The sequence below is a fragment of the Homalodisca vitripennis genome, chromosome X (assembly GCF_021130785.1).
Source record: "Homalodisca vitripennis isolate AUS2020 chromosome X, UT_GWSS_2.1, whole genome shotgun sequence".
Classification (NCBI taxonomy): Eukaryota; Metazoa; Arthropoda; class Insecta; order Hemiptera; family Cicadellidae; genus Homalodisca; species Homalodisca vitripennis.
Window position 1 is genome coordinate 89,947,385 of NC_060215.1, and position 18,241 is coordinate 89,965,625.

Genomic DNA, 18,241 nt, shown 5'->3' on the forward strand with positions numbered 1-18,241 from the left:
TCATGTAAGGAGCATAAATTATGGACAACATATTATATTTAATAAACTGGTTTAGTGTGTACTGACATTATTGGGAAGGACGACAGAAACAACTCCCGGATGTACTGCACTGTAGCCATTATTTCTTCCTACTTTTTTGTGTATGGTATAAAATTAGAATCTAGTGAACCGATTAAACGTTTATTGTTAGTTTAGGTGCATGTGAAAATACTGCAAATTTTCAATACACCAAATAGCACAATGGTTTGGTGTATTAGAAAAATTAAAAAAAAGATTACACGTCATGAGCAATCAATCATCATCACCGTTATGCATAGTGACAGAAATTGTTAACTAAATAGAATGATTTGGTTGAGTTTGAAAGTCTGTTCACACAATTTTTCCTTCTAAAATCTTGTTGCTCATAGTATTACAAAAGAGGAAATGATCTCACAATTTATAAATAAGAGTATAGGATGTACAACCGATTCTATATCACGTTGTTCTCCGAGTTAATTTTTAAGGTTGATAATTTTACCATAATTATGACGGCGTGTTACTATTGAAAATTCAATATAAAATCAATCAAAAGATGTCAGTTAATTATCTATACAGAATCTAAAATGCCAGGGTTATATGCATTTTTGTTTGGACGCAGAAGTGTTATCCGAGCCTGCTGTTTGAAATGTGCTTTTGTTACAAAGTATTTAAGGAATTCCATAATTGTGTAAACTAGTGTATTAGACTGATTTGGTTTTGAATTTCTAATAGACTTTGACTGTTTCTTGTCTAATGCTATCTGGGCTAGTTTTCCATCACGAAATATGTAACTTGTAACTATGTATTTTAAAAACAAGAAGCTTTGTGAATTTTCGCTTCAATTACAAATATATATATATAAATATATATATATATATATATATATATATATATATATATATATATATATATGTATGTATGTATTTATGTATGTATCTAGAAGAGTTTGTATATAAAACAAAAATTGTGCAATTTTGAATATTTTATTCCGTAATCGAAGGTCAAATTTTATGTACTATGCTTAACATGTATTTTAAGGGTACCTTTTCACTACAAGTTGCCCATTATTTTCGATGTGTATATATTTATACAATCTCAAATCAAGAAATGTTTTGTACACAGAACCATTTGTATTACTTTAGTTAAATGGCACAAGTCCTTACATTTAAAACTATTATTATTATATTTTGTCAAAACTTATTTCTTTTCACCTAAATTACAAAATATACACTTACAACTATACAATGGATCTTACAAAAACTGCCCATACCCTAACTTATCACAAGCTCACTTATTACTTCTGAAGCAATTAAAATGTAATCGTTATATATTAACTACACATCCGTATTATTACGATTACTCCAAATCATGTTTGTGGTGTTCCTTAATTCTGATTTTCCTGTCTAACCTTTCCGCATGAAAAAATATTTGTAGCAAGGGAATTCCGCTTGAGTGCTTAGCTCCTTCCACCAGCTGAAACCGAATTCCTAAGAGAGAGGGGAAAGCCGAGTGGCAAACCAAAATAGCAGTTTCGCTTGATATGTCAAAGATAAACGTTAGCTAACTCTCCTGTGGTGATATATTCTCACTGACCAATGTCGGAGACGAAGCCACTCCTAGTTTTGCCTTGGACTGTTGAAACCTTCGAGTGGTATAGGTTGCTATTTGGCCACAAACATAAACAAAACTCTACTTATGAAGGTTGAACATCAACAAGCGAGCTATTAACCCTCAAAAGCGTTCAGGGTTTATTAGTACAGGTGGATAAATCTTTCAAGGCACAAAAAACAAAATGAGGTAATATTATAAATTTTTTATATTGATAAATTATTATAAAAGCAAGTTTACAAACTTTTACAACTAATGATAAACAAAACGTTAGTAGTATGAATACTTATTAATATTTAATACTAATACTTTTTCAAGCATTCAAATTGTATTTCACATGTGTTATATTTCTAAGGTTTAAAGATTTATTCAGGGATTCATTTAAACAACTTTTGATATGCACGTGAAAGGTAGTTTAAAAGTAATTGTCTACTATTTTAGTCGTAAAATATGTGGGAACGCCAATAACAAAACCTTCTCTGTAGCAAGAGTTATTTAACAACAACAAAATGCTGTTTATATCATACTTAGCAAAAACTATTGCAAACAGTTGGGAGGAACTATACATTTATTAAATGTAATCAGTAATGATCGTGTTTTGTGGGCTATATGCTTAGCAATGGCAGACTTGAAAACGTAGCTTATAATCTTACAATCGCCTCTCTTTCTGACACTATCATTAATTTACCTCATTAAATTCATGCATACAGTAAATTACATTCTTATCTCCCCAATCATTAATTAACCCTGCGTAATTTGCTCTTAATGATACTTAATGGTCTCGACTTTCCAAAAAACTCTTCCATAGCGTAAAATCGTTTTAATCGGTCTTTGAATCTCGAATCGACTTGTAAATACGTTATTTTGATGCCTGTGTTCGATACTATTGCACTCTATACCGGTCTTTGCCTCTAGTACATAACTATGTAAGTTTCTGCTCTGAATTAATTAGGAGTAGCCCTATCTGCAAAAGCAGTAACTTTCAAGGTGTAAATGCAGGAAAGTCATCAAAAATCAGCTCGATAACTGAGCCAAATATGATTCGACTCTTGGTTCTAATTTTGATAACATTAAGATGGCTTTCTGTTGCAGCTAATAGTTGCATTAAACATGCTAGGGTTACCTAGCACATTCACCTCAACGCTGCAGATTAGGTATGTGATTACTTGAAATAACTTAGAACATTATGTTTGATTTTTGTATCAGAGTGTTAACAATTCAACATACTGGCCTTTGTTAATGAGGTACGATCTCGTCCACTACTGCAATCTGCATAACCCACAACTTTGCCAGATTGAGGAACACGTGAGGAGTGCGCGGTTAGCTCTCCAAGTTCATTATTATTTTATCTACAAGTTTTTTAATGGCATCATTTGATGATATATTCTTAAGAAACCTAAACTTGATTGTCAAAAAAATGTTGGATAAAGAATTTTCCTAGTCTTTGAAAACAAGCCTTCACAAGACTTTCACAAAAATTGGTAAAATTGAACTTGGACGATTATTGATTGTTAAGTCATGCTTCTTGATCGCTGTGCTATCTTTGGTGGTTTTTAATATACCTGTACATGGGAACGCCTCACCTTAAGAGATATAATGTTGTGGTTTAAAATGTGCTTTAACAAATATTGAGCAAGCAAACTGACAATGTTAACCACTTTTACTTTGCTGGTTCTGCCATTAGAAGAATAAGATCCACTGAGTTACTGTTTGACTACTTCTATTTAATTATTGTGATGAAGAATTTAGGATTTAAATGTGGCGTATCATTTAAAATCGAATTCACTACTAACTAATCAAACGTTAAAAAGGCGAGCGACATGTATCAACATTTTGTCAGGTTTAGGTTATTTAACAAACCACTTTTGCATAACTTTGTGAACACGATAACAAGATCACTTTGATGGGGTGGCTTCTAACAAAAACTCATTCCTTCTCTAAGTTCTCTGAATGACTTTACTGCATTATTTTTTCTATGTTAACTAACAAAGAGATGGGTTCAATAAAAGTGAAAACTATAGTTTTATGCTATATGATTTTATCTTCGTGACCATAGTTAAATGTACTGGAGGTCACACAGCAGGTGCTAGGTTGTGTGAACGTGGCTTTCCCGATCCAAACTCTCCAAAGTGAGCTGTTGATGGATATTTGATTTTGAACAGCCGAAACCGGTGGATCTGTGCGGCCTTGATGTGGCGGTTGAGAATAAAAACTGGCAGAGAGGGAGCGGGACTGTGGAGCGGCGAGGCGTGGCGTGGTGCGGCATTGTGAACTCATTGAGTTATTTCCGAGCATAATTACCTTCAACTAGTAGAACCAGTGTGTGAGTGGAAGGGGTCTGACGTCACGAATCAGGCGATGTGTGACGTAGCGGTCCGCCAGTACACACCTCCCAGAACCACGTGACCTAACCTAGCTTCGCGGCTATTCTCATCCTTGTAACCTCAACTCTGCTTATCTCCTTACTATGTGGTACTTCTTATACTATGGATGACTCACTCCTGTCATCTTATCGCTTGTCATTTAACCTTCAAGTGACACATGTGGTAGTACTAGGCTAGTAGACATTTCAGTTAGTTTGTATGATGAAAAGAAAACTTAAGATGGGATGTCAGCTCTTGTTTTGAAATTAAATACGAGACATGTAATCGTATATATCAGAGGTAATAATTTACACTTGTCCGCAGAAATATATAGTTTCAGTCTTGCTAATGTTCTCACTGACAATAAAATTAATTCTTTAAGAACACTCTGTTTTATAGATACATAAACTTAAAAGGAAACAATAAGAGTTATTTCAGTAAAACCTTTGCACAAGTCTGATCCTACAACTAGATGTGTAGTCTGTTGTGTAGAAAAAGATAGAATAAAAGTGGTAAAAATAATAAAAAAATTGACCATGTATTTTCATTTTAAAATATTTAATTTTAAATGTGTTGTTAATATGAGATAAAAAGACGGTTAAACCTTTAAGATGGTTTGTTTTTGGTCTGCCAGTTAAAACAACATCAGTGAATCTCATTTTCTACTAAACAAGCTTTTTAAATTAGTATGCGCGCAGTGGTGTGTTTATTTACCAACTTGTAGACCTACGTCACACTGAATGGAATGACCACTGTATTACGTAACTATTTTTTTATAACTACATATGTATTATCATTAATTACGAATCTGCTATCTATCAGCTATGAGACTGTAATTAATTGGCGTTTATAACGCGTATTTGCTCTAATCTCCACTTTACACTGTAGATATAAAGTCCGCTAAACCGGTCTTATGCGCGGTAATTGTCAAAATATTTTCCGTAATTATATAATAATATAAGTACTTGTACTTATACCAACATCGGTCTTAGTGGTTTTTCTTGTTCTTAATTTAAGGTTCAAGAAAAATTGTTGCAATTAAAATTCCTATTCTGCAAGTGTTGTATTGAATAATAAGAGCAAATTGGACACAATAGCGTTTTCTTATTAAAATGTACTCGTTTGAACAGTGAATGTCCGCAAAAACTAAAAGTGAAGATTCCTTTACACAATCATAGTTTACGGATGAGCCACAATATGATAACTTATGAACGTGAGTAATCACCATTTAGAACATTAGACACCGCATGTAATTTGTTGTGCAATTATAAGATGGAAACATCAATCAAAATGGAATTTGCTAACTACAGTAGTTCAGAGAGAGAAAATACTGAAAATCCCAAAGGAAATGCAATGAAAACGTATGAACGTAAATATCAGAAAGCGTTATCTCGTTAACGAGTTAAATAGAATAGAGCAACGTAAAAAACATCAGAAGGGAAGGGATAAAGGTCGAAGGGCCGCTCATAAATGTAGTTGTAGTAGGTCAACAAATCGTTGGTTTTACTCAGGGTCAATTCTGGATGTAAACAATCTCATTGGTCGTACACAAACAGAACCAGATTTACAATCAACCATAGAGTTTTAATCGCAAACCAGTTGACTTGGTTGTTAATACATTTTTGTCGATTTAAAAACTCAATTGAATCAGTTTTTAATTTAAGATCAGCAACACAATTGAGACAAAAAATGTCAGACTTTGAATAGTTAAACCCTTTTTGACAGTGTCAGACTGTGTTAAGGTCTACACAATTCAGAGAATTTGGATTGCAAATAACCGACCGCTGTAGAATCGTCATTCCTCTCTACTGCTGTATTATTTTTGTTTCCTAATTTTATGCTTGGTCAATTCAACATTAAATCAGCCAAATGGTTTCGCAGTCGAAAAGGGATTTGTCAGTGTTGTATTGTGGCGAGTTGCTTCACATAAACGTAATCTGTGATTTTTCCAAGTTTGTTTATCAGTTTGACTGGTACAGTTTCCAGGATTGTTAGAGTTAACCCTACTGCCCCCGTTCATAATTGATGTTGTACTCTATCACTATAAACATGGAACAAAGTGTATTTCGTGAACACGTTATGTAGTACTGTCCACACTACCGGATGTATCACACGTAACTGTTATGTCACAGTGTCGGTCTCTCCATCGACAACCATAACGCAACTAACTTGACTCAAATGAGCTCACCGCTCCATTTATGGGGTACGTAGTATTCTCTAGATATTATTTGGCTCATATTAATTGCGACAGTATTAGCGAGAATGTTTTACCCTAACATCAACCTTGTAACATTATAATTGTACCTTTACCTTTGATTGCCTATAAAAAACTGATTTCAAATGGATAGTGGTTAAACGGGAAGTCTGAACCAAACCGAACTAGGTCACGCCTGTCCACACTGCTAAACGGACCACGCGTAGCGCACTTCGGCTTTTTTTGCCAAGGAGGCCCCAGTAAGCCACCATATAGAATTTCTAGAATGTTATAAATAAGATTGTGGTTGGACCGCCATGCACCTGTTTATCTTTTCAAAGTCGTCAGTTTCTTATTCTTTACCAATAGGAGAAGCCGCAAAAGATATAGGCCAGAAGTGTAAAAGGATCTGCTGTTGCCGTAGACTCCGGTCGGTCGGCCACGGAGCCGTCAGTCCCGATAAAACAGAATGGTGCCGCACGGTTGGTCGTCGACTCGTCCGATCACCCGATTGGTGAGAGTGAACATCGTACGATTCTACGTCACCAGCGGGTCTACTTAGTGGCTGGCCTTGCCGCCTGTTTAACTGACTACATAGCCTGTACTCGCGTCATACCGAGAACGGAACACAAGTTTCACGCCACACTTTCAAGGTCATCGTTTACCGGTGGCGCAAGAACTTGTTTAATGCGCCATTATTTGTACCTAGTTATTTGTTTCACAAAAGGTACTCCGAGAACAAGACCGTGCTCCTTCTTAGGGTGGTCAGATGACTGGCAACTACAAGAACTTTTCTGAGCAAGAATTTATAAAAAAGATCAGATTCGATAAACCTGGAATGGTCGTTAAGATGGTCATTAAGTAAACCGGAATTAACTGGTTCAGGTTCTCTTGTAATCTTCTTGTTTACAATCCTTGTTATTTTCTATAGATGCATACCTGGAAATTTCCGATCCGTATGGGTTTGGAGTAATCGGAACTTTCCACTTACTAATAAATAGAATAGACTTAATGTTTTCAGATTCAAACATTTAGATACATCAACTTCGTTTTATATTTACATTGCCGCCGGGTAATGTTCTGATGGCCGTGTTGTATTTGTCGTACAAGTATCTGTTCGGAATACAAATAAATGTTGTATAAGCTGTTTTACATTCTGATGAGCGTTCATCAGTTAATATAAACACGGGAATTTCCTTTCAAGTATTTAACATGGATAACACATGATCGGCAGCAGGAAGTAAACCTGGACAAGTAAGCGGGTCTGGAGTGTTGTTATTCCAGATCGCAGCACCAATTCCAAGGCCTTGCCACTATTATTTCACAATTTGCGTCACAACCATTATCTCTCTTATACATCTTGATTGCTTTTTTGAGGTTCTTGTTCCACGGATATGATTACAGTTTTCAGACTTCTTTCAGTAGATGTTTCACTCTGATCAACAAACCATTTTTAATCAATAATTAAGAACATTCGTCTTTCTTACAGCTTCACCTAAATACGTTTCTAAACGAGTCAGTACATCATATAGTATTCATAAAACTATTGTGCAGAATACACAGTTGTAGAAAATATCAACTGTGATAAACTGTGTAAAAACGTGTTACGTACTAGTATACTATAGTTGATATAAAAAGCTATTGAGATAAATCTACTAAAGTCTATCTAATTTGATAGTTTAGCAATAACACAAAACCAGAACCTTCATTTTCGGGTCCGTGAAAAGGACGTCAGGAAACGTTCAATTAAAACTAAAATTTTACTTGTCGGAAGTACCTTTGATTGAATGTTAGTAAATGTTTTTTTTAGTTACCGTTCGTTTTATTACACGAGGGTTTTTAATGTTCCACAAGAATCTTTCCCCAAGCGTGGAACTAATATTCGGGTGATCAGCTTACAAGGAATCGCAACTGTTACGTATCTACTGCCATTACTAGCTATCCGAAATTTTGCTTTTTTGACCAAGGTGTCCAAATTACCTGTGCTACCATTGGTATCTCAGAAACGATTAGATTTATAGGAAAGATTAAATGGGGAGCTTCACATTCTTTTACTAGCAACTAAATGTATGATTTAAAAATTTTAAAATTTGACCACCACATTCCATTATGGCAACTAACTTTAAATCTCTTATGGAACATCTTTTTTCAATTTTGGATAAAAAATCATTTTAAAGAGTTTTTAATTTTAGAATTGTCTTTAACTTACTAGTTTAGGAGCTACAGCCTATTAAACATTAAAAAATTACACTTGTTGAAATTTTTAAGAACCGTTGTAACACCCAATATAATGTATAACTCTTGAACGGCTCAACAGTTTGATACAAAGTTTTTACGCTATTCATCTATACAGCCACTTAAAGAAAATAACTCTTCAATATACTGTTCCAAAATGGTGGCCATGTTTATTTACTAGACTTACATAATTAAAAACTGTATATGTTTATAAATTACTTACTTTTTACTGGTAATTTTTGTAAATAAGTAATCTATGATAAAGTCCCAACGCACTTAACAATGTATCAAACCGATCAATTCTATTTTACTGGTACCTTTCTTCGATAGCTTTAAGTTAGAAAGTTAATATGGCTGTTATTTTTGCAACTACATTTTGGAACACGTTGATTGTCTTTGTAAGCTAAGTGTATGAATGAGTAAACGTACAAATTTTCAAATCTATAGGTTGAGCCATTCTAGAGAATATACATTGAACAGGTAGTTAAAGAAGCTTTTTAGGATTTAGCTTTGTAGGAAGGGTTCTTTACTTTGAATCACAGAACCACGTCCAGAATTATACCCGCACAATGCACAATTGAACCTTTGTATTAAAGTAGCACGAGTTTTACAATCGAAATGAGAAGTTTTATTTATAGTGATGAGATGAAAACAATAATATGCGATTAATTAACTAACAGAACAGTGGCAGACAAAAGGCGACAGGTCCTCGAACGCTCTCGGGTTGGATGTTCTGTTCCCAGTACTCCTCTTCAACTCTTCTCTATTGTTGTGTGCACGTGCGCTTCCCAACTTCCATTTATATGTTTTCACATTTAGTTTTTTATTAAATATCGGTTTTTGCTACCTTTTAAAAGATTGTTTTTTGAAATAAAACAAACATTTACATTTGAAGAGGTAACGAATAACTTTTTTCAAGAAGTACACGAAGTCACAATTTTAGCGTCCTCATCTTTCTCTTGAGGAAAACAAATTACATCCCTGAGTATAGAAATGCTAATACACAATGTATGACGAGTAATAGTGGGATGATACAGACGAAAAATGAAAAAAATTATCTACTATTAAGGTGATTCGACTGAAAGCCTCTTTACCTATCAGAGAGATATAGTATATCACCGAGGTTCCTATCAAGCGAAACTCATGAAAATATCACGCCACGATACTCACAACGTCTTATCTTACATTGAGCCCGTTAGTGCGTTATCAGTATACAACTCATTGACGAAATGTTAACGATAAACGTTATGTCAGCACATGTGATACTGTACGTATCGGTTAAAACCGTACATAAATGTGTCTCTCTTTTTAATTTATTGTCATTAATGTATGTAAGGATTAAACAACAGCATCATGCTAAACATATAATGTGCATGTATCGTTATATGTTTTGAAGGTTAAATTCTTGATATTTTGAACTCGTGGACTTCAATTTTAATTAATGTCAATCAGCTTATTGTCAATTAATTCCACTACTCATTCGATGGAATGTGATGGCCTTCTAAATATAATCAGTTGCTAAACAACCGTTGTAAACTAGTACCATACATAACAACTATTTCATGCCTATTTGTATAGTAGTATAGTGTAGTCACGTCTTATGAGTTTTATTTAGACGAGATTTTAGCTGAGTTCAGACAATTATTCTGTACATATCACCTGAATAATACTATAGACGATTCCTGACTATCCAAAGAATGTGACTAGGCACAATCTGTATGTGTATATATCTTATCTATTCAACCATGTAACTATGTATATGTAACTATATATGTTGCACATGCAGAGTTCCTGAGGCACGCCAACTGTATGTGGGAGGTCAAACAGGACTACGAGGAGTGCGCACGTGATTACCAACAGAAGATACAGGACTTAAGCAGCCTGATGTCCAATGACTCCAGTGACGGTGACACAGAACATCACGTTCGCAGACTTTGTTGGTGAGTAAAATGTTTTTCTTCATTAGCAAAATAATGTTTTTCTTCTTCTGTATAACGGTCAGTTCGATTCGAACAATTTTAGGAGTATGATTTTGGAATAAATTATATTTCAACGTTTGTGTTAAAATAGTACGGAATAAGTTACCAGTTTTTATAACGGAATAAAATGAAAAATCAAACTATATCACTTATTTCGAAATTGTGTTTAGATACTACAATCTACAAAACTGCACATGCCAATATCGCTTTGCGTTTCATGTCTAATTAAGAATGAAGATGGTGTCAAGACTTCTAACCAATACAGTCTTACAAGTAATTGTTACAAAGGCCAATCATTTATAAATATGTCCCAAGTTGTTTGTTACTAGAATAAAGGTTTAAGTTGTAATCCTGTCAGCGCCCGCAGTTACATTTCCGACGAAGTTTATGAGCAAATACGCGTATTCAAGCCGAAACACAAAGAATAAGGGGTCAGGTTGTACATAAAAGGCTCTGCAGTTACACTAAGATTTAGAGCTTCATTTAAATTTGTCAGCCCGTTTGTGCACGGTTTTGGCTAAATAACTGCAGTCACTTCGTTTAATTGGGTAAAGTAGTTTTAGGGCCCTTTTGTTGTTTTGTAAAGTACTACATGAGTTGCACATTGTTGAATCTCTTGGGGTATCCATAACTAAAGAAGTGAATACCCTTTTGGTCTTCTGATTAATGCAGTAACGTGCATGTTTTGTAATACGTAATAAATAACTTTTAATTAGTATTATTTTATGAAGTATTTATTTACCTCCGCATGGGATTTAAAAAAAAATAAATTGTGTGAACTTAAAAATAGTTGACTATTCGAATTATGATATTAGCTTACACATATTGGAATATTTTATTGTATTGTTGGGTTGACTAAATTACATATGGTACTTTGTTATCTACAGATATTCAAGAAACTACTGTAACGTTTTTAATACTGGAAGCATTATACAACAATGATAAGCGCACTAATACGTTGAAATAATAAATCATAATTGATATTTTTCAGCTTCTCTGGTGTGATAAGTCCCAAAAACGCGAGAGAATGTTTTACGACTTTCTGATTCATTAATTGTTTTGTATTAATGTTAAAGAAAAATTGCAACAATACAGGACGTGTTCTGTTTTCTATCTCTGGATACGTTCTTGGTGTAGAGGCTTTGAAAATCTATTACTGTTTTATTCTTGTAAAACGTCGCTTATTAGGAATTCGACAAATGCTTTATTCGTCCATGTTTTATTTCGTAAGTCCAAATGATGTTTGTTTTATACATTTATAATTATATAACAATATACAATTTATAATAGAAATATAACCTCAAGATCTAAACGCCCTGCATGACCAGATATTTATTGTATCTATGTAAGTCTACCAGTGCACCGATGTTCCACGGGTTCAGTATTCCTGTCCAGGTTCTGGTTATGAAATGGAAACGTGTATAAAGATAAATGATATCTAAGGAACCCTTTTCATTAAGAACCCAACTTTGCTTTAAAACATAGACCTCTTTTTGTACATGATAACGGGGCGCATCGGTTATAAGGAACAAGGGCGACTAAAAGGCGCAGAAAGTTAATGCGATGTTCAGGTAAAGAAAGAAAGCCCAAAAGAAGATCTGTTAAGCCGTCATTACGTTTGGCAAGTGGGCAGAGAACTGCGAGGCTGGTGAGGCAGGAGGCACTGATTGGTGATTGACCCGGAGTGCTCGACCCGGCTTGCAGGCCAAGGGGAAGCGGACATGATCGACTCCAGTGGTTAGCAACTGGCAACAGGCTTCTCGATCAGTCTCATCATCATCGATAGTCTCCGCACATGTCTCGACTGTATAATACACGTGCTCAGAGTACTCCCAGAACGTATCCATCTGGATAGTTCACAATTCAGTCTCCTTTATCATTACAACTTCTTTAAGTTAATTTGTGATTTTATCTGATTCTATACTTAATGACAGTAATTTACCTTTTGACTTCAATTCATATTTTAAAATTGAAATAAACCCTTTCTGCCTATTTATTGTTCGAGATACTCGTAGATTCCGGGGCTTGAGTTTAAATTTACATTTATTAATGTAAAAGTTAAAAATTTGTAAAAAAAAGGAACAGGATGTTTTAATTTTTATTGCTTGATATTTTAGCAGGCATTTACAACTATTATGTTCTAAAACTTGAACTACTCGTTGACATTGAGAACCTTGTACATATTTAAAACGTACTGGAAAACCGATCTACTGGAACTGAATGTCATATTAATAAAAGAAAGACATTAGGTCCAACAGAAAAAATATATGTCACAGAAAAATGTTTTAAAACTGTTTACTATAGTATTGTGTATTAAGCAATTTAATATGAATTAACAATAAACATTTAAAAATCTGTTTACTTTTTTATTACCTAAACACGACATTGAAATTACGAGCGATATAAAATGTTAACGATGTACTCCTAAGAGTATTTAGCAGTTTAAAAAATCAATGAACGCTCTTATTACGAGGACCGTATTTTATGGACTTAGTTAAAAACAGTATTAACAATACTTCACAATAACAGATTCAAGTAGATATATATATATATATATATATATATATATATATATATATATATATATATATATATATATATAAAATGTGTTGTAAACTACCTGTGGTTATTAACACAAAAGAGTAATTAACTTATCCTCGCACAGTTACAGTTGAAATTGCCTCGGAATAATATACGAGAGCGAAGAAAGGCTTTAGCAATATAGACATCAATGACAAGTGTTGTATATTACATAGGTGTAGGGGAAGCGGCCCAACTGTCAACGAGCAGGGTTATAATGTGGTCAGCTCTGTAATAACATGGCGTTGCTATCGCACCGACTCGATCCGTGGATCGTTGTTATCTGTCTTACTGTACGTTACATAGGTGTAGGGGAAGCGGCCCAACTGTCAACGAGCAGGGTTATAATGTGGTCAGCTCTGTAATAACATGGCGTTGCTATCGCACCGACTCGATCCGTGGATCGTTGTTATCTGTCTTACTGTACGTTACATAGGTGTAGGGGAAGCGGCCCAACTGTCAATGAGCATGATTTTAATGCGTTCCGTTTTGTGGATCTGTCTTACTAAATAGTTTCGTTCTTACGCATCATGCATGCGTAAGATTAAAATTTGTAAATATAATTTAACACAGAAATATACTTTATATCGTATACAATTACGCAAAATTGTGATCTTTTCGTAGTTCTTGGATTGATTGAAGACTGCTTATTTTACAATATTTCAATGCATTATTACTATTATTCTTTAAAATAAACTAAATATTGTCACGACCAAATGAAATACATTTCCGTTGCTATTACTTAACACACACTTCATGTGTTATCTTTCTAGCTTAAGGTTAAGCAATTTCTTTTTAATTTTGAAACCAAATTTTGGTATGTTTTAATAAGTAATGACGGTGAACACAAGCATATTTTTTATATCACATATTAATGTATATAAGTATCATATTAGTATCTATCACGTTTAAAGTTATTGACTGCACTGTATAGAATCGCACAATTCGTACCAATTAAATTACGTGCTATTTAAACGTTTCATTCAGCTAGTTGGTTTTTGCTAGCAAACAAACATGCAAATTCAGTTGCCAAAACAAGATTAGATGTCACTCGAAAATAGATTTCATATTGCACAGGTGCTGTTTTAGTGCTCAAGTCAAAGGTGCTTTGTTTATCATACGGTCGCGCTGGCTTCTACGCCGCGGCGGATGCTGCGCGGCTAAAACAGTACTTAGAGTGGAAGCCAAATCATTGTCACTACTTGAGCCAAAGTCAGAGGGTCCCCCAGAATGATCTATTTGTAGTATGGAACGTTTTCTCCCCAGTACATTTCTGCTACTGCTGATTCACTGACATACTGAAACACATGAATGAAAATTCCCTTATGCTAATATATTGTAACGGGAGCAGTATCTATGTGAGAAATGCGGAAATACTACCGAGGTCTACTCAGTATAAAACCAATTCAATAAAATAAGCATGTTAAATCATTTTAAAACGTTACATCATATTATTAATCAACTCCGATTCATCAGGTATCGTCTATCGTACCAGTGGGTAAGGCTACCCGATTTTTTTGTCTCATTAAATTAGTTAACTGCTTTAAGAGCATATTACACTTGTCCGTTGTACTTGAATACTTAATGATGGATATTTTAGATTTTCAGGAATGTTGTATGCATAAACAATCAGGCACTTGCAGAGTATTTCGGAACTATAGACGGATAGCTCAGGGTTTTCTTCCTTTGATCTAGACGAACATAAGGTGTTTCATAGTACGTGTTATAAGCCTATCAACGTGTATACATGGTTAAGTTACAGTTGAGTAATTTTACACGACTCTTTGTCTTATTGTAGCTTATCTTTGGCATCAGAACAAAAGATAACTCCACCTGTTCTAAGATAGCGCCCGTTGGAAAAATTTGGTGCTAAATATCTCACATGGAAGTAATTTGTCTTTGGTTTTCAGAAAGCGGAACATTTTTGTAATATAAATTAGTACCATAACTCACGTTCCTGAGTTAGTTATAATCGTAAAACATTTTGTTTCAGAACCGTTTGAGCATAATATTTTACCATTTAACAACCCAATTGTAATTTTACCCCCTCTTCTTTAGTCCAGATGATAATATGCGTCTCCTTTGATTTAGTTTGTCTCAATTCTTTTTAAAGCAAGGGCAGTGTTGTGAAAATCATCGAATCGATTCCAACAACAAAAACAACTACTGTGGACGATTGCCCGTCGACTTACTCGAGAAAAACCAATTTGAATCAAAACGTGAAGAGTCTATTTCCGCCGAACCGAATCACAATAAGGCAGCTTATCTGGGAGCTGTGGGCTTGAGTGGTTGGGGCGGAGGTAGAGATCGGTAAGTCCGTCCTTCTATCTGTCCGTGCTACTGTTTGCTCTTCGTCTATCTGAATTATTGTCTCAACGTTTTAGGGATGTCACTTGCCAACTATCGTTTTAAAACGATACAGACAGTCCGGGACTACTGGTGTAGATGGCGAGGACAGAGTGAGTAGATTTCTTTAATATCAGTCCTGGGATTTATGTTAAAAAGTAGAAATTACAAAAAAGCACACACTTTTCTAAGAGAAACGAAAGTTTTAACTTACTTCAATGATAATTTTAAATTCATTACTTCTTTAAAAAAGAATACAAAAATACGTTACGAATTTGAACCTCATAAAGTTCATCATTTTGCCATATCCTCATATCTTCCATTTCTGTAGGAATTGTATAGTACTTATGTACAGTGACAATTGGAATCTAAATGAAATTGTCTACGTTTAATTGGTCTGTTTGTCTATGTAATTAAAATTTATATCCAACAATTCATTTGTATTCCTAGGTGGCTAATGGTTTCACTGAAATGTTATTTTCAGATCCTGGAAACGAACTATATAATAGATTACCTTTATTGTTAATAGTACAATTTAATGCATGGAACATTGCATTAATATTAATAAAAATCGGGATGCATTCCTAAAATAATTCACTAAAATCAATGTTAACATTAAACACAAAAAATTATATGTAATGATAATTCGGGCTATTACATTTACTCAGGACTTGAGTAAATATCTGTTGTTGTTGTAGTTTTGATCGGTTGCGGAATTAACACTTAAAATAATTAATTAAATACATGCATAGTAACTTACAACAGCGTACCTAGATTATACTTATACTACTTATATTTATATGGGTTCCTTAAACTAATAGTTATGCAATGTTTAAGTAGATCAAGTTAGATGGAACAGTTGAATAATAAAATGATATTAAAAGTATGTATTAAAAATAAATTATAAATATGTGTGTGTGTGTGTGTGTGTGTGTGTGTGTGTGTGTGTGTGTGTGTGTGTGTGTGTGTGTGTGTGTGTGTGTGTGTCGTGGCAGACACTGAAGATGTGCTATCACATGTCCAGAATTATTCCATCACTTCAGAGGGAGTAGGGAGTAAATCCAATTCAATAAGGGACCACATCAAAGTCACTCCATTCGCCAAAGCCAAAACACTCAAATATATTTTTACCACCCTATTTAAATCATTGAATGTGGTAAAAAACGTATGTGAAATGTGTACGGTAATGGATTGATAGAAACAATTTTCCCTTATTATTTAAAACTAAGATTGTATAAATATTATACATATTGTATCTAACTAATAAATTGTGGGTTTTACGTGTCATACGCACTATCATTCAACACTATAGCCTAAAATTGAGTATGATCCTTAGATAGTACTCGTATTTTATTTTGTTATAACTAATGTTATAAACCTAAATAAGATGTGTTTCAAAAGCCAATGATGGCTTTTGTATTTGTTGCAACATTTAATATCTTTTATTTAATTTAACTCTACTTAAAATTCAATATAACAATAAATAGGTTACGTAATATTCATTTTTACGTTATAAGTTATCATTTTGGAATTATTATGATAGCCATATATACGAAATTAATTCCCATAGTTGCTGCCCACGTCGCGTTGGTAGTAGTATAGGCCCGTTAACTGGTTAGAACACAAACACGTTTATAAAAATACAATTTAAATAAAGCAATATATTTATCGACATTGAAATAAAAAATGTTGTGGTACAAATTAAACTAAAAAATTGAGCACGACATTGAATCTTTCGAGAGTAACGAAATGTTACCTGATATTGACTATTAAGTTACGTGATAGTATTTTTTGAGTCTTCATATAAAAAAGGAATTTCATTATTACAAGGCTGAGAAAGATAAATTAATGAAAGAATAATTTATTCCTTATGATTACAACGTGAAGAAGTGTTGTTAAGGTTTACAAAATACATCTATCTTGTAGCAGAGATGTTGCGATTCCTAAAGCCAGGGAATCAAGAGCTGCCGATACATAATGGAACATCGCGACCCCGCAGATTAGCTGATCGCGGACTTGGATCGCTGCCACGAGGAATTATTGAGACCAACACAGCCAATCTTGTCGGTGAAGTGTCTACAGTACATTGCTACATTGACAGCTACTACATTGCCTAGCGATACTTGGACATGATGTTCCCTACATCATGATTCCGCAGATTAGCTGATCGCGGACTTGGATCGCTGCCACGAGGAATTATTGAGACCAACACAGCCAATCTTGTCGGTGAAGTGTCTACAGTACATTGCTACATTGACAGCTACTACATTGCCTAGCGATACTTGGACATGATGTTCCCTACATCATGATTCCGCAGATTAGCTGATCGCGGACTTGGATCGCTGCCACGAGGAATTATTGAGACCAACACAGCCAATCTTGTCGGTGAAGTGTCTACAGTACATTGCTACATTGACAGCTACTACATTGCCTAGCGATTCCTGGTCATGATGTTCCCTATATCACGATTCCGCAGATTAGCTGATCGCGGACTTGGATCGCTGCCACGAGGAATTATTGAGACCAACACAGCCAATCTTGTCGGTGAAGTGTCTACAGTACATTGCTACATTGACAGCTACTACATTGCCTAGCGATTCCTGGTCATGATGTTCCCTATATCACGATTCCGCAGATTAGCTGATCGCGGACTTGGGTCGCTACCACTAGGAATTATTGAGACCAACACAGCCAATCTTGTCGGTGAAGTGTCTACAGTACATTGCTACATTGACAGCTACTACATTGCCTAGCGATTCCTGGTCATGATGTTCCCTATATCACGATTCCGCAGATTAGCTGATCGCGGACTTGGGTCGCTGCCACTAAGAATTATTGAGACCAACAATGCCGATCTTGTCGATGAAGTATAATTCCGAATCTTGAGGACAGTAACTTATTAAGATACATCATTATTG

General features: G+C 34.6%; 1 protein-coding gene across 1 annotated transcript in view; it reads left to right on the forward strand.

Annotated features, from left to right (window-relative positions):
• Positions 1 to 18,241, forward strand: part of LOC124369331 — a 61,000-nt gene that overhangs the window by 34,790 nt on the left and 7,969 nt on the right. The window contains exon 4 of the mRNA XM_046827291.1: positions 10,205 to 10,358. Within this exon, the coding sequence (XP_046683247.1) occupies positions 10,205 to 10,358 (154 nt within the window). The remainder of the gene's footprint in view (positions 1 to 10,204; positions 10,359 to 18,241) is intronic.